Source organism: Gorilla gorilla, chromosome 13 (assembly GCF_029281585.2).
Source record: "Gorilla gorilla gorilla isolate KB3781 chromosome 13, NHGRI_mGorGor1-v2.1_pri, whole genome shotgun sequence".
Lineage (NCBI taxonomy): Eukaryota > Metazoa > Chordata > Mammalia > Primates > Hominidae > Gorilla > Gorilla gorilla.
The window spans coordinates 132,932,422-132,954,135 of NC_073237.2; the positions used below are offsets into that span (position 1 = coordinate 132,932,422).

The 21,714-nt window shown below is 63.4% G+C and overlaps 1 protein-coding gene across 2 annotated transcripts in view; it reads right to left on the bottom strand.

Moving 5' to 3' along the window:
- The window catches only part of NOTCH1 (notch receptor 1), a 52,994-nt gene that overhangs the window by 27,768 nt on the left and 3,512 nt on the right, over window positions 1-21,714 (bottom strand). The window contains exons 3-4 of one of the 2 annotated variants that reach the window (XM_055350159.2): window positions 1,537-1,799; window positions 670-1,008 (exon numbers count right to left, since the gene is read on the bottom strand). The exons of the other annotated variant lie outside the window; for it this stretch is intronic. Of the exons in view, the coding sequence (XP_055206134.2) occupies window positions 670-1,008; window positions 1,537-1,799 (602 nt within the window). The remainder of the gene's footprint in view (window positions 1-669; window positions 1,009-1,536; window positions 1,800-21,714) is intronic. 2 annotated transcript variants of the gene reach the window in all.

Sequence of the window (21,714 nt, forward strand, 5' to 3'; positions counted from 1 at the left end):
TGTTAGCCAGGATGGTCTCCATCTCCTGACCTTGTGATCTGCCCACCTCGGCCTCCCAAAGTGCTGGGATTACAGGCGTGAGCCACCACGCGCGGCCGAGACTGGAGGTTTTCAAAACTCTTCCTTATTTTTAGAGCTGCTGCAAAATTTATTCAAACAAGAACTACAGCAGAGAGGCTCCTATGTACAACACGGGGATCGGGGAGCACTGGGGACACGGGCAGGCGGCTGCGCCTGTCACCCCCACCCGCAGGAGACCAGCAGGATGGCAGGAAGGGCCACGGCTTGGGAAGTGATGGTGCCCCCGCAGCTCCCACACCCTCTCCGGCCCCAGCCCCACTCCAGGGGAAACCCTGGGGGTTGCGCAAGTCAGGGTGCCTGCACTGGGGGGAGGCAGGGCGTCCTATAGCTCGAATGTGAGTTCCAGGAAACTCCAAAGACACGGGCTGGCACCTGGACCCTGTGCAGCAAGCCTCCTCCCAGCGCACACCCCGCTCCAGACGCGTCCCCCCAACACCACACACAGTCTGGGGAACTCACCATCCCGCCTTCCCAACTCCCCGCCATGGGCCCTCCCAGGGCTGCCCCTACACCAGGTGCCCCGTTCCCACCCCCTGGGCCTGGCAGCCGGGGAGGGGCTCGTGCACCCCGGCCAGCGGGCAGCACTACCTGGCAGGCAGGCACACTCATGGGTGACGTCACCCGTGGGGCGGCAGGTGCCCCCGTTCTGGCAGGGCGAGGGGCTGCAGGGCACGTAGGGCCGCTCGCAGTTGGGGCCGGTGTGGGTGGCGCGGCAGACGCAGCGGTAGGAGCCGACCTCGTTGTGGCAGGTGCCTCCGTGGCGGCAAAGCCCGGGCTTCTGGCCACACTCATTGACATCCTGCCGGCAGGTGGGGCCGTGGAAGCTGGGTGGGCAGTGGCAGATGTAGGAGGCCTCGAAGGGCAGGCACTGGCCACCGTTGGCACAGGGGTTGGAGGCGCACGGGTCAGCCTGCTGGCACGATTTCCCTGGAGACAAGGGGAGAAGAGGGTCGTGCTGGCTTCACTGCTCCCCGAGGCCGGGCCTTCCCTCCCTTCAGGCCACCTGGAGGTGCCAGCCCGGGCTCCACCTTAGGTGCTATCACATTTGATCCTCAGGACCTGCCGTGAGACCGGTCGCCTTTGGCAGATGAAGGACCACAGCTCCTAAGAAGCCTGAGCCTGGGCCGTCTCTTCCCAGAGCTGACACCTCCAGACACCCTTCACCCTAACAGGTGAGGGCCAGTGCACGGCAGGAGGAAGGGGGCAGGGGCGGCCTGGACACAGAGGCTCCCCTTGTCTCGCAGAAGCGGGGACAGCAAGAGTTGGGCCAGAGCAAGCAGCTGAAAACGAGGCGATTCCAGGTCTGGGAGGGGGGCAGGGACCCTGGGGCAGGGGCTCCCAATTACCTCCGGGTCAGAGACCCGGGCCTGGATCCCACCAAGTACCTCAAGTTGCCTGGGCAGCTGGTGGCGGGCCTGGGTCTGCCCACCCCTCAGGCTGTGGGTCCTCCCTCACCTGACCAGCCGGGCGGGCAGCGGCACTTGTACTCCGTCAGCGTGAGCAGGTCGCAGGTGCCCCCGTTGCGGCAGGGGTTGGTGAGGCAGGCGTTGTCCAGGGGTGTCAGGCAGAGGGGCCCAGAGAAGCCCAGGGGACAGCTGCAGGCATAGTCTGCCATGCCTCTGCGGTCCACCACGTGGCATGTCCCAGCGTTCTTGCAGGGGGTGCTGAGGCATGGGTTGGGGTCCTGGCATCGCGGGCCCACGAAGGCCCCGCCACAGCTGTTGGCAGATGTGCCAGGGCAGTTAGTTCCCACCTGCTTCCCCAGCGCCCCCACCACTCAGCACCGGGCACCTGTCATGGGCACAGCCGCCTCCCCCCACACCCCGGGTATGGGCACAACGGCTGCTTAGCAGGGTTCCCTTAGGGCTGATAAAATGTTCTGGAACCAGACACATGCCGCGACTGCACAACTTTGGGAATGTACTGAATGCCACCGAATGAGGCTGAGGCAGGAGAATCACTTGAACCCAGGAGGCAGAGGTTGCAGTGAGCCGAGATCACGCCACTGCACTCCAGCCTGGGTGACAGAGCAAGACTCAAAAAAAGAAGGAAAAAGACAAATGACTGCTAACTTGGGGAACAAGCTAGAGACTAGGATGTTCCAGCAGAACCCAGCTTGGACTCCACAGCCCAGGCAGGGGTCTGGGTCTACACCCGCAGAGGGCCATGGAGAGGAGCCGGGCACATTAGCTCCGTAGAGCCTCCGGGTCTGCAGTCCTATCTGCTTTTCTTCCCAGCTTTGCTAAAGCGAACAGGCATTGCTTGGGCAGTAACAAAGGCCGTGGTTTTTCCAACCTTCAGGTGTCAACATGATGGCAGTCACGGAAAGTGTGGATCAGCCCCTTCCTATGTGGAAGCCTTACTTTTTCTTTCCTTTTTTTTTTTTTTTTTTTTTTTGAGTCTTGCTCTGTTGCCCAGGCTGGAGTGCAGGGGTGCGATCTAGGCTCACTGCAACCTCCGCCTCCCGGGTTCAAGCGATTCTCCTGCCTCAGCCTCCGGAGTAGCTGGGACTACAGGCACCTGACACCATGCCCAGCTAATTTTTGTATTTTTAGTAGAGACAGGGTTTCACCATGTTGGCCAGGCTGGTCTTGATCTCTTGACCTCGTGATCTGCCCACCTCGGCCTCCCAAAGTGCAGGGATTACAGGCGCAAGCCACCGCGCCCGGCCAGGAAGCCTTTCTGATGGGACACCTCACGCTGAGACTACAATGGGGATGGGACGTCTCATGCCAAGATCGCACTGGGGATGAAGGCCGGCCCGTTCCCTGCCCACGCTCAGCCCCCAGACACGTTTCCCTTTCAGCACTGAGTCTTCATAACTCACATCCAGGCACATCAGCCAGGAGCAGAAGCACCCACATTACAGCCGGGGAAACCAAGGTGTCAGGAGGAGGTCCCTCTGCCAGGTCTCTGCAACCCCGTCAAGGTGGGTGAAAGGCTGCCCCTCACACCGGACACACAGTCTGGGCTCAGAGAGAACAAGGGGAGCCAGGGGAGGGGTCCTGCATCTCCGCCCAGGCCTGGTCTCACCTGTTCCCTGCGGCAACAGGCGCAGAGCCTGCCCCCCCCGCCCAGCCACCTGCTGTGGTCATAAATCTCCGGCCCCAGTCACCTCCTGGCCTTGCGCTCCGGGAAAAGGTCTGGGACCCGCCGGGCGCCGCTCTTCCCAGTGGTGAAGCCTCTGAAGCAGAACATGCCACCAGCCTCAGCGGCCCCAGCGGCCCGGGAAGGCAGCGGCCCCACGGCTCAGGCCCTGGGTGGGCATGGCCTCCTCCAGATGGGATGTACAGAGGGAACCGTCCCGCCTTCCAGAGCCCACCTGGGTGCGGGGCTGCAGCGGCCGCCTGCCCCAGGACCAGCCCTGAAGCTGCCGGCTTCCCACGGGACCCCCACCGGCCCCCCAAGTCCTCGCCTCCTCTCCCGCTTATTCCCACCCGTGTCTCCAATCAAACCTGTGATATGTGTGGCAGTGGCCTGGGGGGGCCTTACCCCGAGGGGCTTGTGGAGGCTGGGGGTGGGGGTTCCTGTGCGTTTCTCAGCAGCCAGCCACGCCCCTGTCCCAAAGGCCCGGGAGGCATCTGTCTTCCCCGAAGGCTTTTACCCGTGGCCACGGCTTGGGTAGAGAGTACGCAAAAGGGCCACTCTGGCCGACCATCTGTTGCCAGAAGCCAAAAGTCCCAAACCAACTGGCTTAAAGAAAACACATGTCACCCCCTCCAAAGGGGCTCTGGGGAATTCACTCAGGCTTTGCTACGGCTCCTGCCAGCCCAGTGAGTGACGGGCACAGCCCCGGAATGAGGCTTCCCCTCCTCCATCCCATGTGGCCGGTCACTCCGGGGCTGCAGCGACAGACCTGCCTCTCCGGGCACCTGTTGGGAGGGCAGACGTGGTTCCCACTGCATGCAGATCCAGTTACAGGCTGGCCGGTCCCCGAGGTGGAGCGGCCGCTGGGAACCCGTGGAGTGCACAGGCTGGGCTGGGCTGGGCTGTGGCCACAGGAGGGGCGCCCTCCCTCCACATAAATGCCCCATTGTCAGGCGGGAGTTGGCCACAGCTCCCGCTTGGAGAAAAGGCCCTTTTTTCTTTCCCAGCCGCTGAAGTCGGCAGGGGGTGGGTACAGGACAGAGGGCGCTCGGTCATCAAAGCCGGGGCTGGAGCCTCCTCAGCCTGGCCCATGCAAGCTGGTCCCCTGCCTCCCGGCCCCTCGAGGCTCCAAGGAGTGGGAAAAGCTCACCTGCTGGGCAAGACGGGGAGGAGGGGCAGGGAAGGCCCACCCCACAGCTTTAGGGGACCCCAGAGGGGAGACGCTGGAGGTCCGAGCCCCTAGAGCAGTCTCCCACCAAGTGCCCTAAGGTCACAGGACATTGGCTGTCCCTGAATGGACCACGACGCTCTGCCCGGACACCAGGCCCCACTCCCCACCCTGAGCGCGGACCCCAACGTGGAGGACTGTGGGAGAATCTGCCCAACCGGACGCATCCCAGTTAACGAGGCTGTATCACGCCGGGCCAGCAAGAGGAAAACACGCCCCATAAATCAGGCGTCGGTGCTCGGACAAAGGGCGGCTGGGAGCAGGTGTCAGACGTGGTGGCAGCTGCTCCCAGCGGGCGGGGCAGGAGCCCCAGCCGGAGGCCTGAGGAGGCTCCCGTGGGGGAATGCAGGCTGAGAGGGCCCATTGTCCGCCCCCACTCCCAGCCTGGGCATCGGACACCACAGGGAAGGCCCCTGCCATGGCCCCACAGCCACGGCCCCACAGCCACGGCTTGGAGGTTCCGTGAGACGCGCTAGCTGGGGGGAACCGGGCCGAGCCTGGAGAAAGTTTTGAGCCAGGTGTGGGGTCTGTGTGTGGGGGGCAGCTTTGGGCCCAGTCTCCCGCTGCTGCTGTGGGCAGCCTCCAGCCTGTGCCCGCCCCAGTCTGTACCTCTCTCCCACCCGGCCACAGAGCTGGAGCACCCTACAGACGGCGAACACCTGCCCTCCGCACAGCACCCAGACGTCCCTGAGAAGGTGGGAGGGACCTCAGGCCTGCAGCATGGCCATGGCCAGGACCACCAGCCTGTGAGCAAACCCTTCACAGCCTTGGCGCTGGCCACACCCCTGGTACCCGGGCCACTCTGTCTTCAACGCCGTCCCGGCTGCCAGGTGGGTGTGGGCCACGAGGTGGGCGCCAGGGCTTGGCCGAGTGAGGTGGCACCCAACAGCTGCCGCGCCCACGGGGATCCTCAGGGCTTCCATGAGTGACCCGCACCCCACCTTCCACCGTCCCCAGAGCTCCTCCTGTCAGGGGCAGTGGGGAGACCCCTCTGGGGCTAAAAAGTGGGGCTTGAGATAGGGAACGCCAGTCTCCCCCGACTGGACGAGAGAGCTGCCCTGTCCACCAAGCCACCCAGCTCTCGGGCTCCCACGGAGGAGACCCAACCCACGCCAGGTGTGCCCCCGTGGACTCCCCTTCCGTGCGTCCCTCTTAGGGTCACCCGGCACCTGCCTGTCCCATCCCCCACACTCAGTGGCCTGGCGGCGCTGGGGTAACCTGTCCTATCTGGGCCCCCTGCAGGTGAGCGGCGGGCGGGGGCTCCAGGAGGGCTGTGGGGGGAGGGTGCCAAGTGGCCCCGGCGCCTGCTGTGCCACCTCCACCACCTCTACCGCCACCACTTTGTTCCCGCCTCAGTATTTCCACTGTGCCGCTCCCACCCTCCCTGCCAGGGCCGCTCCATAGAAATGCGACTCCAGAAAGCAGCGGGAGGCAGATGCTGCCGAGACCTTTCACCCAGGACTAATTCTAAATTGTGCTGTTTTCCTTTCTAAGCTAAGCGGCCATCTGCCACCCCCAGGGGACAGATGACAGTTCCCTCCGCCCCAAAATGAGAAGGAGGGGTGAGAGGGACTCAGTGGGGGCAGGACTCACTCACTTCCTGCCCTCAAGGAGTTTATGGTCATGCAGGGCCAGGGATGGGGGCACAGGCGGAGGCCGAGCAGAGGGGTGGGGGTGTGGGGTCAGCTGGACCCAACCCAGCTGGGGTGTCAGTGATGTGGCTGGCTCTGCACCCGCAACAGGAACCAGAGACCCTGGGTGGGAGAGGTGCTTCCCATGGCTCCACCAGGTGACAGCACCTCCCAAGGCAAGGATGGGCAGGGACAGTGAGGGGGATGGGCAGGGATAATAGGGGGATGAGCAGGGACAGTGCGGGGGATGGGCAGGGACAGTGTTGGGGATGAGCAGGGACAGTGCAGGGGTGCAGGGAATGGTCAGGGACAGTGGGGGGGACGGGCAAGGACAGTTGGGGGATGGGCAGGGACAGTGGGGGGACAGGCAGGGACAGTGGAGGGACGGGCAGGGACACTGGGGGGAACGGGCAGGGACAGTGGAGGGACGGGCAGGGACAGTGGAGGGATGGGCAGGGACAGTTGGGGGGACGGGCAGGGACAGTGGGGGGGACAGGCAGGGACAGTGGGGGGGACGGGCAGGGACAGTGGGGGGGGACGGGCAGGGACAGTGGAGGGACGGGCAGGGACAGTTGGGGGGACAGGCAGGGACAGTGCGGGGGCCTCTCCGGTGCACACGAGCTGCACTTCCCAGAGGGGAAGGAACGGCCCTGCACACCCTGGCTCCCTGGGAAGGGAAGGGGAGGAGCTGCCTGGCTGAAATCAGCATCTTAACACACCCCACCTGTTCCCTAGCAGAGCCACAGGTCCAGCCCCAACTGCCCTCCTCGGGCCTCACTGCCAATCCCGGCCCATTGTCCTGCCACAGAAGCCCAAGGGTCCCCTGGCAGCAGTGTGGTCCCTCACAGGGCAATAAATGGGGGTCTTCTCCCCAGACACCCCCAACAGCTGCTGCTCCCAGGGAGCCCGTGGCCACGTCCTGCAGGAGCCAATCGCTAGGCGGCCAGCCTGAGGGTGCCCCTGCCCCTGGGACCCCTCCCTCACCAGCAGGACCTGCCCCCAGCCTCAAGGGGCTTTCTGCCCAGAGGGGAGTCTAGGGCTCCCACTCTGCCTGCTCCTGTGATGGCAGGGGCACCCCCACGCCCTCCCCAGACCCAGATCCTGCCGTGCTCTGCTAAGACCCAGCAAGGCTGACCACCTTCTACCTACGCCACTGACAGTGGCCCCCACCAGGTGACCTGGGCCACACAGACAGGCCCACCCATCGGCCTGCCCAAGCAAATGGGGCCATATGTGGCCTGGCCGGGGGGACACTGTGACCCCCTACTGGAGACGGGGAGACAAGGCCAGACCTGGGTGGGGATGCTTCCCAAGGCAGGCTTCCATGAGGCCAACGAGCCCAGCTCTAGCCCGGACCACGGCTTCTGGGGCAGGGGGAGTCCTGGGACCTCAGCCCCTCCCTTGGGCAGAGGCTAGACCAAGTTTCCCCAGTCCCAGTGGGCACCACCCACCTTCCAGGAGGCACTGGCTGCTAAGAAATGAGCTGGGCAGGGGGCTCGGGGTCCCACCTCGGGTCCTCTCCCACTGGAACGGCCAAGCAGCCCAGCCCCGGGGGATGGAGGAGCCTTGGGAAGATGCTGGAACCTCGTTGCTCACAGCCCCTTCCCTGGCCTCCCCAAATCCCCCAGAACAAAGAGCTATAGCAAGGAAGGCCCCGGGCTCCTCAAACCTGCCAGGACCCTGTGTCCAAACCCCTGTTCAAACAGCTGGCTGGAGCCTCTGCGGTGGCTGGGAGGCCCTGAAAGGCGCCCTGCAGCCGCTGGGTCTTTCTTCCCTTTCTGCTCCCGGCTTCTTTCCCCACCTTGGACAGGAGAGAGGGATGCAGGCACCGAGGGGGCCAAGGGGGCCCACGGTAGCCCAGCACCACCAGGACTGTTCACCGTTGGGGCACAAAACCACGAGATTGGGGGCTGCAATGTGGGATGGCTGCCTCCAGCCACCACCTGCGGTCCCACCTGAGCTGTGGTCTTCCCCAGCCCCTGCAGCCGTTGGGCTGGAGCTGCTGAAAGCTGCACAGGGGCCCTGCCCTGGCTCCCAGGGCCCCAGGAAGGAGGAAAGGGGCAGTGGGGGCTTCAGGGAGGTGGGGGCCCAGAAAAAGAGCCAGCCCCAAACAGCCACCGCTCCGGAGACAGCGGGCAGCAGGGGGCGGAGTTGGGTGGGGCAGGGGTCGTGGCCGGCCCACCACAGCGCAGGGACCCAGCCGGGGTCTGAGCCGGGGCCAGGCTTTCCGGCCCAAACAGCTGTTGCCGGCACCCCCAGCTCTTTTGTCTGCAAATCTTTTCCCCCAGTTGCATCCTCGGTTGGTTTAAAATGTGCGAAGGAGGAAGCGCAGGAAGGCCAGGTTTCCTCCTCTGGCTCCGGGGAAACCCTTTGTGTGGGAGGCGGGATGGGGACAGAACCTGTCCTCCCGGGAAGCCACCTTTCCCGCAGCCGGGAAAACAATGCCCTCACCCGACATGGGAACGGCTGTCTGCATCTGACAGACAGAAGGCCCGTGGAGATGGCGGAGCTGGGGTGGCCACTCTGGGGGCATGTGGCCAGCCCCTCCCACAAATGCCAAGGCACAGCCCAGTGGGCTCTGAGACCCCAGGAACTAGGTGTCACCAAAGTGCCCCGCAGGCTGTTTGGAGTGTGAAAAACGCCTGCTGGAGCCCCACCTGCTGCTCCACTGCGGGAATTTCCCACGCAGATCCCCCAAAACCAGGCATGTGTCTCCGGCCCTGGGTCACCCCAACGGCCCCTAGGGACCCATGTAGACAAACCTCTTGAGTTGGAGAGGCCAAGATGGTCATGACACGCCGGGGCCCTGCTCCCAAGAAGACCCAGCCCAGCCCTGCACCCCACGATGGCTCAGAGGCAGGGAAGGCAATGCACAGGCCCACAGCAGCGCTGCTGGAGGGCTCAAACCACACTCCATGAATGAAGTCGGGCATCACAGGCTGCGCTCCGGGCCAGCGCCAGACATGCTTCTGGCAACCTCCCACCACTGCTCCCGAACAGATCCTGTCGCTGGGGGTGGCAGGAAGGGGCTGCCCGGAGGGGCTCCTGTTCTCCTCTGGAGTGAGCCCCACAGCCAGCAGGGCAGTCGCCCGGAGGTGCTGACTCCACGTCCAGCGTCCTTGTTAAGAATGCTGCAAGGAGGGGAGGGATCCCGAGACATCTGTCCGGCACACACCAGCCCAGCAATGAAGAAACTGAGCCCACGCCCCTCCTGGCCTGACCTACACTCAGGCTTTCCAAGCTCTGTCTCGCGGGACCCCCACAACCGCCCTGGGGGCGTGTAATGGGCCCATTTCACAGGTAAGAAAACGGGGCAGCTATGCCCAGCACACCACCCGCATCTGAAGGCAGCTCAGAACCACTCCTGCTGATGGGGACCAGAGCGGGGCAGGGCAGGGCAGCTCCCCAGGGTGGCACAGGAGTGGCAGAAGCTCCCTGGGAAAGAGGAGGAAGGCACGTGTCCCCCGTACCCCCAGCCCCACCCAGACGGTCTGGATGTTTTGCCTGACCACCTGATCTCCCAGGACCGGGAAGTCTGGAGCAGACAAAGCATTCTTACAGCTCCACCGAAACACAAAACCCTAGGGTGGTGGGGGCAGAGCCCTGGGCGAGAGAGACCCAGCCTCCCGCTCCCCTTCCTTCCTCCCGCCCAGCAGGAGGGCACCGATGCCCCTTCACCCACAGCACCCGTGGGGCGTCGGCACTGGTGAACGAGGGACGAAGCCGAAGCCCACGCTGCCGGAGGAGCACTCCTGGCCTCCCGGGGGCAGACGCCGGCCTCCTGCGCCTCCTCCCGCCTGTCCCGGGAAACCACCAGGACACCTCTGTGCTGCCTCCCGATTCGGCCGCAGATGGACGGTGGCTTCAGTGGTGGCCCTAGAGGTCACCTCATCCCCATCACACCCGCCGGCTCCCTGCTCTCTGACCACACGAGGCACAGAGGGGCCTCTGAGCCCAGGAATCCTCCTCTCGGAACACCGCTTGCCTGCGGGTCCAGTCCCAGCGCCCAGCCCGGCTCACATACAGGCCCACTGTGCCCCTGGCACCCCCTCAGAGCCTCACTCTGCCCAGGCCCAGCGTGATCACCGGGCGCCTGGGACACCGCACACTTGGGAAGTGGGATCCAGGCAGGTGCCTGCAGCCCTGGGAGGGGCCCATAAGGAGGGGCACCTGGGGGAGGGGCCTGCAGTGCCACAACCTGGGGGACACCAGGGTGTCCCAAGACAGCTGGCACCGGCTGGGGACTGTCTGGGGTACCTTTCCCTGTGGGGAAAGTTGGGGATTCTTGGGCTGGACTTGGCAGGTCCTAAAACTCTGCTCCTCCAAGGCACTGAATAATGCCCAGCCTCGCCCAGTGCCTCGTGGCCTCGCCCAAATATCTCACACTACCTCACCCAATCCCGCAGGACCTCGCCCAAATCCCACACATGACCTGGATCAAATAGCGCACAACCGCATGCAAATCCCACACGGTCTCCCCAGAGCCTGTGGCTGGGGCTGGCCTCTGGGAGAGACCTTCCTGGAGGGGCCCCCACAGCACCAGGAAGGGGCTCCAGGGTGGATGACACAGATGACACATCCCCGGGGGAGCCGGGCGTGCCGCCCGAGACCCAGCTACACCTCCCACAGCCGCCATGACTCTGTAGCCAACTCAAAAGAAGGCGCAACAATTCGAGGCAGTCGCCCAGCCACAAGGACGGCAGCTGGGGCTGTCAAGAGCCCTGGGGGACACTTCATGGCCCCGGCCGCTTCCCATCTCCTAAGGAGGAAGGGAGCTCAGAGAGGTGGTGGCGGCCCGGGGTCGCACAGCCCACGTGGGGGAAAGAAGTCCGTGGCCTGTGTTGTCGACCCAGTGCCACCCCACGCCTGGAAGGGGGAAGGTCTGGTTGGGGTGGCCGGCCCGGACTGCAGCCCCTGCAGGCTGGAGCCAAGCCTTCCAGTCACCTGCAGCCACCCACCTGCCTCCACCTCCATTCCCACTGCCCACCTGGCCCCAGGGCTGCCGACAGCCCAGCCAGGCCCATCCACCAGAGAGCTGCAGAGCTCTGTGCTGGGCCAGACCCTGGAGGCCCAGGACAGGACCTCGCCACGGCCTGAGCCCCACCACCATGTGGACCCTGGACACTCAGCCCCGCCCAGCCTCCCCACCTGGCTCTCCATCAGACAGGAATGAGGCCAGCCTCCTTCTGACCACTGAAGGGGAAGTAGGAGGGGCCACCCAGGGGCTGCACCCCGGGAGCTGGGACCAACCCAGGTCCCTCTGTAAGGATAGAGAGTGGAGGACCAAGGCGGGGACTCTGGCCCAGCCCCCTCCGCGCACCAGCCAGTGCCCAGCCTGAGCTCAAGCATCTCTTACTGAAAAGCCGTCAGGGAAACCACACGTTCAACCCCTGGCGGCTCCCCCAAACCTCTCATTTCCAGTAACTGTGTGTTTCCGCTCGTCAACAGCTGAAACCGGGCGGAACTTGGGGGGCCCCACCACGCGGCCCTGCTGTGCGGCACGGGGCTCATCTGTCCCCCGGCTGCGGGGAGTCAGCTCTCACCGCCCACCTCCTTCCCAGATAGTCTCTGTGCCCACTCGACAGCCCGGCAAGCCCGGCCCCTGCCTGCCACGGCCACAGCGGCCTCAGAGAGCTGCCCTCTCTGGCCAGGGTCAGGGCCTGAGCTGCTGCCTCCCGCAGGATCGAGGGCAGGACACTTGTCTGAGGCTTGGGTGGGGCAATGGCACCTCCTCAGGGCCTCAGTCCCCGGGCAGGCTCGGTGACCATGGGCCTACAGCAGGGAAAATTCTGGGCCAAAAGCTCCAGCCTCCTACTAGGGGATCTGTCGGCAAATGGACCTTAACCTGACCGCTTGGGCTGTGGGGGAACCTGCTTCAGGGAAAGTGAGGGACGCGCCAGTTTCCTCCTTTGGACTTGATGAGGCACGAACGCATCTCTAATAAAGCCAGGTCTCCCCGCCGTGGCTCCCTGGGCGGGTGCCTGTGGCTCGGGCCATGAGTCACGCTGGGTAACCCCAGTACGGGGAAGAGGGCAGGAGGCTGGGAGCCACCACCTCTGTGCCCGGTTGTCATCTCGGCATGAGGGCGACCGTCGGCTTCGTCCTGCCCTCCATCTCTGAGGGCTTTTGGGATGTGGCGGGAGACGGGGGAGTCCACTTCTCAAACCCGGTGCATCCTGCAGGGCCGCCGCACTCACAAAAAGGCTAACTCCACACAGGACCTGCCTCCCTGGGCCCTGGCTCAGGCTGGGGCGAGACTGGCCTCCTGTGCTACCTGTGGAAGAGTTTGTTCAGCAAATTGACAGTGTCAACAGAATGTCAAGGGGGCATTTACCCAGCTTTAAACAACCAATTCAAGCCCTTCAGAGATGCACAACGGACGCCCAGGCCAGGGCACTGCGTAGACAGGGTCGACATCTGATGACAAACTCTCATCTGCCAATTAGAGCAAGGTCAGGGCGTGTCACCAACCTCAGTGCCAGGCGGAGCAGAAGGAACAACACAACTATTTCTTGGGGAAAAATCTCAACTAGCAACCAAGGAGCTGGCAGGCCTCCCACTGGGTGAGAACAGCGCCCACCTGGTGCCCACCAGACTGAATAGCCCCGCGCAAGTGAGGCCGGGTGAGTGTTCTGTGGCCATTGGTCCCTACTGTGGTGGTAGGCGCTGTGGGGGTTGGGTCCGGGCAGCATCTGGGCCTGGCCTGATCCGGAGACGCCCTTGGTAGTGGCCACTCACAGACTGTGATTGCAAGGACCCCGATGGGGCCGCTGTGTGTGCCTGGGAACTGCAGGTGTGGATGTCAGAGGCAAAGCCTCCCCTGTGCACGCCCAGCACATCAGAGCCCCCCAGTTCCCTCTCACAGAGCCCCCAGTCCCTCCCCACAGAGCCCCCAGTCCCTCCCCACAGAGCCCCCAGTCCCTCCCCACAGAGCCCCCCAGTCCCTCCCCACAGAGCCCCCAGTCCCTCCCCACAGAGCCCCCAGTCCCTCCCCACAGAGCCCCCAGTCCCTCCCCACAGAGCCCCCGAGTCCATCCCCATAGGCCCCACTGGACACCAGGCCCCAGTCCCTCCCCACAGAGCCCCTGAGTCCGTACCCACAGAGCCCCCCAGTCCCTCCCCACAGAGCCCCCAGTCCCTCCCCACAGAGCCCCCCAGTCCCTCCCCACAGAGCCCCCCAGTCCCTCCCCACAGAGCCCCCCAGTCCCTCCCCACAGAGCCCCCCAGTCCCTCCCCACAGAGCCCCCCAGTCCCTCCCCACAGAGCCCCCCAGTCCCTCCCCACAGAGCCCCCGAGTCCCTCCCCACAGAGCCCCCCAGTCCCTCCCCACAGAGCCCCCCAGTCCCTCCCCACAGAGCCCCCGAGTCCCTCCCCACAGAGCCCCCCAGTCCCTCCCCACAGAGCCCCCAGTCCCTCCCCACAGAGCCCCCCAGTCCCTCCCCACAGAGCCCCCGAGTCCCTCCCCACAGAGCCCCCGAGTCCCTCCCCACAGAGCCCCCCAGTCCCTCCCCACAGAGCCTCGGAGTCCCTCCCCACAGAGCCCCCCAGTCCCTCCCCACAGAGCCCCCCAGTCCCTCCCCACAGAGCCCCCCAGTGCCTCCCCACAGAGCCCCCCAGTCCCTCCCCACAGAGCCCCCCAGTCCCTCCCCACAGAGCCCCCGAGTCCCTCCCCACAGAGCCCCCGAGTCCCTCCCCACAGAGCCCCCGAGTCCCTCCCCACAGAGCCCCCGAGTCCCTCCCCAGAGCCCCCCAGTCCCTCCCCACAGAGCCCCCCAGTCCCTCCCCACAGAGCCCCCAGTCCCTCCCCACAGAGCCCCCGAGTCCCTCCCCACAGAGCCCCCGAGTCCCTCCCCACAGAGCCCCCCAGTCCGTCCCCACAGAGCCCCCCAGTCCGTCCCCACAGAGCCCCCAGTCCGTCCCCACAGAGCCCCCAGTCCCTCCCCACAGAGCCCCCCAGTCCCTCCCCACAGAGCCCCCCAGTCCCTCCCCACAGAGCCCCCCAGTCCCTCCCCACAGAGCCCCCCAGTCCCTCCCCACAGAGCCCCCAGTCCCTCCCCACAGAGCCCCCCAGTCCCTCCCCACAGAGCCCCCAGTCCCTCCCCACAGAGCCCCCCAGTCCCTCCCCACAGAGCCCCCGAGTCCCTCCCCACAGAGCCCCCGAGTCCCTCCCCACAGAGCCCCCAGTCCCTCCCCACAGAGCCCCCGAGTCCGTCCCCACAGGCCCCACTGGACACCAGGCCCCAGACCTCCTTCCAGGAAATTGCAGGAACCACAGCAGGGCAGCCCCACAGACCTCAAGGAACCGCTGCCCCACCCCCGCCCCAGAGAGCCCTGGTGTCTGGGCTGCAGCTGAGGCTGAGGGGCTGGGGACTCTGAAGTTGAGATCTCCCGCCTAGCGGGTGCAGCCAGGTGGGAGGGGCCAGGCCCCCAGGGTTCACAAGGCCCCTTGGGGACCCACTCGAAGCCACCGCTTTGCATTAGGCAGGGCGTGCAGAGAGGGCCCTGTTTAACCGCGCGGGTTCAATCTGGAGTGTAGATGGCAGGATGCCCCCAATCCTGGGCCCCTGAGCCTGTGAGTGGGGGGTTCAGAGGTGAGGCCTCTACAGAAGTCTCCCTCCCAGGGGCAATGGGTGCAGGGTAGGGGTGAGCACTGAAGATCCCTCCCAGGGGCAATGGGTGCAGGGTGGGTGGGGGGGAGCACTCACGATCCCTCCCAGGGGCAATGGGTGCAGGGTGGGTGGGGGGGAGCACTCAGGATCCCTCCCAGGGGCATTGGGTGCAGGGCAGGTGGGGGGGAGCACTCAGGATCCCTCCCAGGGGCATTGGGTGCAGGGTGGGTGGGGGGGAGCACTCAGGATCCCTCCCAGGGGCAATGGGTGCAGGGTGGGGAGGCACTCAGGATCCCTCCCAGGGGCAATGGGTGCAGGGTGGGAGTGGGTGGAGGGGGGAGCACTCAGGATCCCTCCCGGAGGCAATGGGTGCAGGGTGGGTGGAGGGGGGAGCACTCAGGATCCCTCCTGGGGCAATGGGTGCAGGGTGGGTGGGGGGGGAGCACTCAGGATCCCTCCCAGGAGCAACGGGTACAGGGTAGGGGGGTGCACTGAGGACACTGCTGGGGAGTTTCTCCTCCCAGAATTCTACAGGTCTCAGAGATACACTGAAAGCAACCTCGAAATGCTAGGACCGCCTATAACCGCCCTGCACCACCCCTGGGGCAACCAGGCACCCCGATGCTAACACGCACGCATCCGCCCGACAGGGAGAAGTCCCCCAGCTGCCTGCAGATGGGGCCTCGCTGTCAAGGGCCACTGGCTGGCCTGGTACCCTGCAGGGGACATGGCGCTTCCCCGTCCCAAGGGCAACTCGGAGAGGACACCATCTATGTCTCAGAGTGAGGGGCCAGGTTCCTAGCTCTCTCCTGTCACGCAGGCCTGGGTCTAGGCCAGGGCATCGCCAGTCACTCTAAGCTGACCCTGAGGGTCCAGCGGGAGCAGCAGCCTGGAGCCAATCACACAGAGCTCTGTCCAGGGAAGGGAAGGCCCCGGAGCAGGCAGACCGGGCGGGTGGGGGCTGAGATGCCTGCCTGCCCCCTGGATGTGTCCAAAGCCTCACTGCCCCCCGCTGCCCCAGCCGCCACCGCTCCTTTGGTCTGGAGCTCCCTGCCGCTGACCCTGTCTCAGCCAGCATGGAAGCTGCTCCGTGGTGGGCCTCACTTGAAGGCCACGGCAGGCGCACCCAGATGGGGTCCCACAGCACTGACTTTGCACACAGGAGGCCATGAAGGCTGCAGTGTCTACCCCTAGCTTATGGCCAAGCCCGTCCATCCTGTGGCCTGGTTCTTAAGCGGCATGCTCCTCCCCTGCCCAGGGGGGCCTGCATCTGCCGTCCCCACCCATACCCCAGGGTTCAGCATGTAGTAGATGCTAAATAAAGACCCTCTACCCTGCATTCTTACAGCACCAGGCGTGTGGACGCTCAGTGACTGCGGCCCCACTGTGCGCCTCCTGGGGGCTAAGGGATGCTGAACAGCTTGGTGGCTGGCATGAGTGAGGCCCAGGGACAGGTTGTGAGCCTGTCTCGGAGTCCTGAGCAGGGCAGGGGCCGCGGGCACGCCAGTCCATCCTACAGGTTCACCTGGGAATATGCCAGGACTCCCTCTAGGGGGCTCTGTGGCTGTCGGGTGGCTGCACCGGCCCAGAGTGAGCGCCATCTCTTCCAGGAAGCCACCCTGGACGCCCTCCCAACACCTGCCTCCTCTGGACTGTCTGGGAGCTGGGATGCTGGGGTCCACCTCTGGCCAGTCCCTGATGCTTCTGGCAGCTAAAATGTAGTCCTCAGAAGAATGCAGTTCTAGTCCACGCGTGACATGGATGAACCTTAAACACATCATGCTCAGTGAAAGAAGCCAGGGGCCAAAGACCACCTATGGCACAATTCCATTCATAGGCAACGTCCAGAAGAAGCGAATTCAGAGACAGAAAGCGGGTTAGTGGTTGCCAGGGGCTGGGGCAGTCAGGGCAGAGTGACGGTATTTGGGTACAGTTTCTGTTTTGTGCAGTGAGAAAGTCCCGGAACTAGATAGTGGTTGAATGAACTTGTGAATGGACTAGATATCAAACAACAGCACACTTTAGTTCAAAAGTCACATTTTCAGCCTGGACAACATAGCAAGACCCCGCCTCTGCAAAAAATTTTAAAATTAGCTAGGCATGGTGGTGCACACCTGTGGTCCCAGCTACTCTGGAGGCGGAGGCAGGAGGATCACTTGAGCCCAGGAGTTTGAGGCTGCAGTCAGCCGTGATCCCACCACTTCACTCCAGCCTGTGTGACAGGGTGAGACCCCATCTCAAAAAACAAAAAAGTGGCCGTGCGCAGTGGCTCACGCTTGTAATCCCAGCACTTTGAGAGGCCAAGGCAGGTGGATCACCTGAGGTCAGGAGTTTGAGACCAGCCTGACCAATATGGTGAAACCCTGCCCCTACTAAGAATACAAAAATTAGCTGGGAGTGGTGGTATGTGCCTGTAGTCCCAGCTACTCAGGAGCATCGCGTGAATCTGGGAGGCAGAGGTTACAGTGAGCCAAGATTGCATCACTCTAATCCAGCCTGGGTGACAAAGCAAGACTCCGTCTCAAAAAACTAACAAAAAAAGGCAAATTTTGTAATATGAATAAGTCATCACCCAGAATCCCTCCATATACATATCCATCCACCAAATCAGTCCTTAGCTCCCTTTGCTCCCAGGGAGCAGGGTGGGGTGGGGCAGGGCCACAAGGAGAACCCAACCAGGCAACTTTGGAAAAGGGCTTCCCTCCGCCCTCCTACCCCTGCAGCCACTGCCCCTTCCCCAACTGGGGCGACCACCGAGCCCAGCGCAGGCCTCGCCGCAGGGCCCACAGCCGCCACCACCACGCCTTCAGCCCGCCCCAGGGTCCCGCTGGCTGTAGTTGGAAGGGGAATCACATACAGATGGGGAAACTGAGGCCCAGGGAGGGGACAGTGTGGGGAGCACAGCAAATCAGAGCCAGCCCTGCTTCGCATCCCCTCTGAGCTCCGGGCCCCACGGGAGAAAGCGCCAGTGCTGCCTGGGAAACTCGAGGCCGTCAAACGCAGCCCGGCCCACAGGTGTGATGCCCCAAAGCCAGCCGCTCGTTAAAGCTGCTGGTATTTCCTCCTCAGCCCGGGGAAAGATCCGGAAAGTTCTGGATATGCCTGCACATGAAGGTGAAAGCTGACGCCAGCCTGCCTCAGATCCCCACGCCCTCGCAGCCACAGCTTTCCCACCTGTGCGCTGGGGATGAAAACTGCACTGGCACACCTGGAGGGTGGGCGGCCGTCTGCCAGGGCTTTTACGAGGCTGGGTAACAGCGGCGTCCTGAGTGTGGAGCTGTCATCCCTGCATTATTGAGGAAGGCAAGCTAGACGCCCAATCGATTCTGCAAAGCCACATCCTTTCACTATTTATAGACGAGACATGAAACAGGAAAGGTCCCCTCCCCACAGCAAAAGGGTGCAGTCCCTCGGCCCGGCCTGGAACTGCCCAGTGGGCACCGGTGGCCGCTGCTGCCCATCACAGGTGCAGGGAATGAGGAATGAAGCCAGTCCCGGCTCCCGTGGGGTCTCCAGTTTGCCGCCCGCATCTGGGGGTCCCTGCACCCAGCTCTGCCCTGTGGAAGCACTTCCCCTGGTGCACTGTCTGCCCTGCCCTACCCTCTTCCTGCCAGGGTTGCTGTTTTCTTTCTCCCTCTCTCTTTTTCTATTATTATTCTTTTCAATGGAAAACATGTTGGCTGCTGTTCAGAGGCAGGGCCTGCCCCAAGGAGCCAGCTTCCTTCAGAGCACTCCAGGCTCCCACCCCAGTCTCCGCCCCAGGCCTTCCTGTTCCTGATGTCTCCCCAGTCTGAGTAGGTGAGACTTTCTATTTGACACTGTGTGGGGTTTTTTTTTGTTGTTTTTTGTTTTTTTGAGACAGAGTCTCACTTTGTCACCCAGGCTGGAGTGCAGTGGCACGATCTCAGCTCACTGCAGCCTCCGTCTCCTGGGTTCAAAGGATCCTCCTGCCTCAGCTTCCCAAGTAGCTGGGATTACAGGCACACGCCACTGCGCCTGGGTAATTTTTGTATTTTTAGTAGAGACGGGGGTTTCACTATGTTGGCCAGGCTGGTCTTGAACTCCTGACCTCAGGTGATCTGCCCACCTCGGACGCTGCATGTTTTTAAACATGTTTTTCTAACCCTGGCGCCCTTGAAGACCAGGTTCTGCATAAACAGGAGGTCCTGTCACAGGCCTTTCCGCTCAGCTCAGCATGAGGAGGAGAATCAACCTGTTCCTCCCCTGGCCACGCCCAAGACGAGGCAGGTGACTCAATGGAAACAGCCAGACCGGGTGACAGGAGCTACCCCGTCCCTCCCCAGCCTCCCAGGCCGGCTGCAGGGCCAAGTCACTTCCCGCCTGAGCCTCCTTCCTCCTCTTTTAAGGGGAAGCCACGCCCCCAGTCTGCTTGTAGTCGGGAAGTGACGGGGCAGCTCAGGCTGGCTGGGGCTGTGTTTAGGGACATTCGCTTGGGAGAAGGAGAGGGGCAGGGCTAGTAGGAATTCTGCCACTGCTGTGTGACCCTGGGGCTGATGGCGACTTCTCTGGGTCTCTTCTTCTCACTTATCGATGCCTGATCCAGACAGCTTTACGGGGCTGCCGGGAGCTATGCCAGGCCACCACCGGGCCGTCACACCCCCAACATGTCCCACATGTGAGCTAGGTGCCTCTCTCACCCCTTGCTGGGAAGTGAACTCCACAGGAGCAGGGGCCATGTCTGCCCTGTCCCCACCGGGGGCCTGGCCTGGAGCAGAACGCAGCACACAGCAGGCGCTCAAACGTGTCTGTGAACTGGAGCCACCCTGGGAGATGGACTTCCCCAGAGCCGGAGCCATCGTGGGAGATGGACTTCCCCAGAGCCGGCAAGTCCCTCCCCAGGCAGTGCCAGGCCCAGCCCACCAGGCAGCACCTTTAGGATTCTCTGAATTCACTCGTCAATCAATTAAACATTCAGGAAGGAGGCTCTGGAAACCAGCACTGTCAGCCAACGGGGAGAAGGCGGGGAGGAAAGGAGCGCTGACCAGGTGCCCTCTCCACACGGTTCTCATGCAATCCTCACATACCACCAAGAGATCCAGAGTGTATCAGCCCGGCTGACATGCTGGGGAAACTGAGGCTTGCATGACCTGATGACCCAAGGTCATGGAGCTAGTGGCCAGGCCAGGCCTCAGACACGAGGTTGTCCAAAGCTAAGCGCACCACCCAGCAGGCGGCTGGACATCCTCCTGGAGGTGCTGGGTGTGACAGCCTACCCCCATTTCTCCCAGCTCCTGGAAGACGCCCCGTGCCATTCTGACTCTGCCGTCAGCAGGCAACATCTTAGCTGCCCCCTGCCTCAACGCCCAGCCCAGACGCAGGCAGCCCTGGGAGAGCATTTCAGACCAAGGACGTAGTCTCACCCAGACAGATAGGGTCCCTGCAGCTCTTCCCAGCTCTCCTCAAAACAAAGAGAAAAAAGGTGGAGCCCTCTTCAGTACCCCTTGCTCACACTGACGGAGCTGATGAGGGGGCTGGAGAAGAGCCAAGGGCCACAGTGACCCCCTGGGCCTGCTCAGAAGGCCACCATCTCTGACCACAGCCACCACGGCCACACCTCGCACAGCAGCTGCCCAGAGACCAACCATCCTCCGCCCACCACCATGTGCTGCCAGGTGCTTTCTACCTGGCCACTGGCTGACCAAGCCACGGCGACACTCTGACCTCCTCGGAAGGCATTTTGCACCAACAAAACCACTTTTTCCAATCCCGAGCCCTGCAACCACCTGATTGGCAGCTTCCGGTGAAGGTTCCTTCTCTTTGGGATGGAAAGAAATGATTCACCCAGTACTAGTGAGCCAGGAACTGTGACGCCCATCATGACCATGCCCCTTCTACAGCTGAGGCAGCAAATGGCACCAAAAGCCAAAGCTCTTTCCGGGGTCACAGCTGGATACCACGGGGCCAGGATTCCCACTCAGGCTGGCAGGGCTCCAAGAGCCTGCACCCCAGACTCTTTCGAGAAACAGTGTGGGTTTCTCCCCTTGCTGGGAGAGCCAGGCCTCCTGCAGGTGCCCTGGCTAACTCCTGGACAGACCTCCTGGGCCTTCTGAGAAGGATGGGCAGGAACGGGAAGGCAGAGGCACCTGAGGGGTGTATGTTGGGTGGGGCTCAAGCCCAGGGAGGGAGCCCGGGGCCTTCTCCGAAGCGGCTGCAATGTCCCCCAGACTGCTGTGTGAGCCCTGACCTGTGCCTCCACAAGCCAGGCTCGGCTGTGGCCCTGGCCTCCAACCCTGCGGCCCAGAAGCAGGAGCCTGAGGACGCGCTTCCGTCCCATCTTCTCGTTGGACTTGTGGGGTGTGCACAATGGGGTCTCTGTGGGCTGAGCTCGGCTGCCTGTCAGGCCAAACTGAAGCAGGCTTCCCGCCAAGAAGGAGGGGGGCACCAGGCCCCAGAGAAGGGGACAAGGCCAGGCACCAAAGCCATGATCGGCAGCCTGCCTTGGGCTGGAAACAGCTCACCAGGATCCCAGGTTTGGGGAATGGGAGGGTGGGCCCATGACACCAGTGTTTTGCGGCCCTGTGGCAGGGTTTTAACCCAGACACTAGGGAGCTGCAGCAATCTGTACCCCAAAGCACAGCCCTCCGGCCCAGGGAGACCTCAGTCCCAGACCCCTGTGGGCCAGGCTGTGCCTACTCCCTGGTGCCACTGAGAAGAAGCAACAGGCCCCCAATTTTCTCAGCACGGTATTCCTCCCACCCTCCCAAAGTCCTCTGCAGGAGCAAGAAGCTTCTCCCAGAGCCCCGAATGGGTGAGAGGCAAAGTCCGAGCCGGGAGCGCAGTGGCGGGGAAGGGGGTTATACATTCTGGGAAGCCACGCATAATTAATCACACGGCATTAATCCGCCTCCCCCAACAATAGCTGCTGCACTTCCCCTGGATCCCAGCTGTCGGTCTCTGAATGAAAGGAAACAAGATTTAGGGCATCAAGCGTCCGTGCGGCTTCTGCAGAGGGAGAAGGGGGCCCCAAAAAGCAAAAAAAAAAAAAAAAAAGTAGTGCGCATTCATTAGTGTCTGACAAAGACACAATCGGCTTTGTCCATTAAACTGCTCACAGACC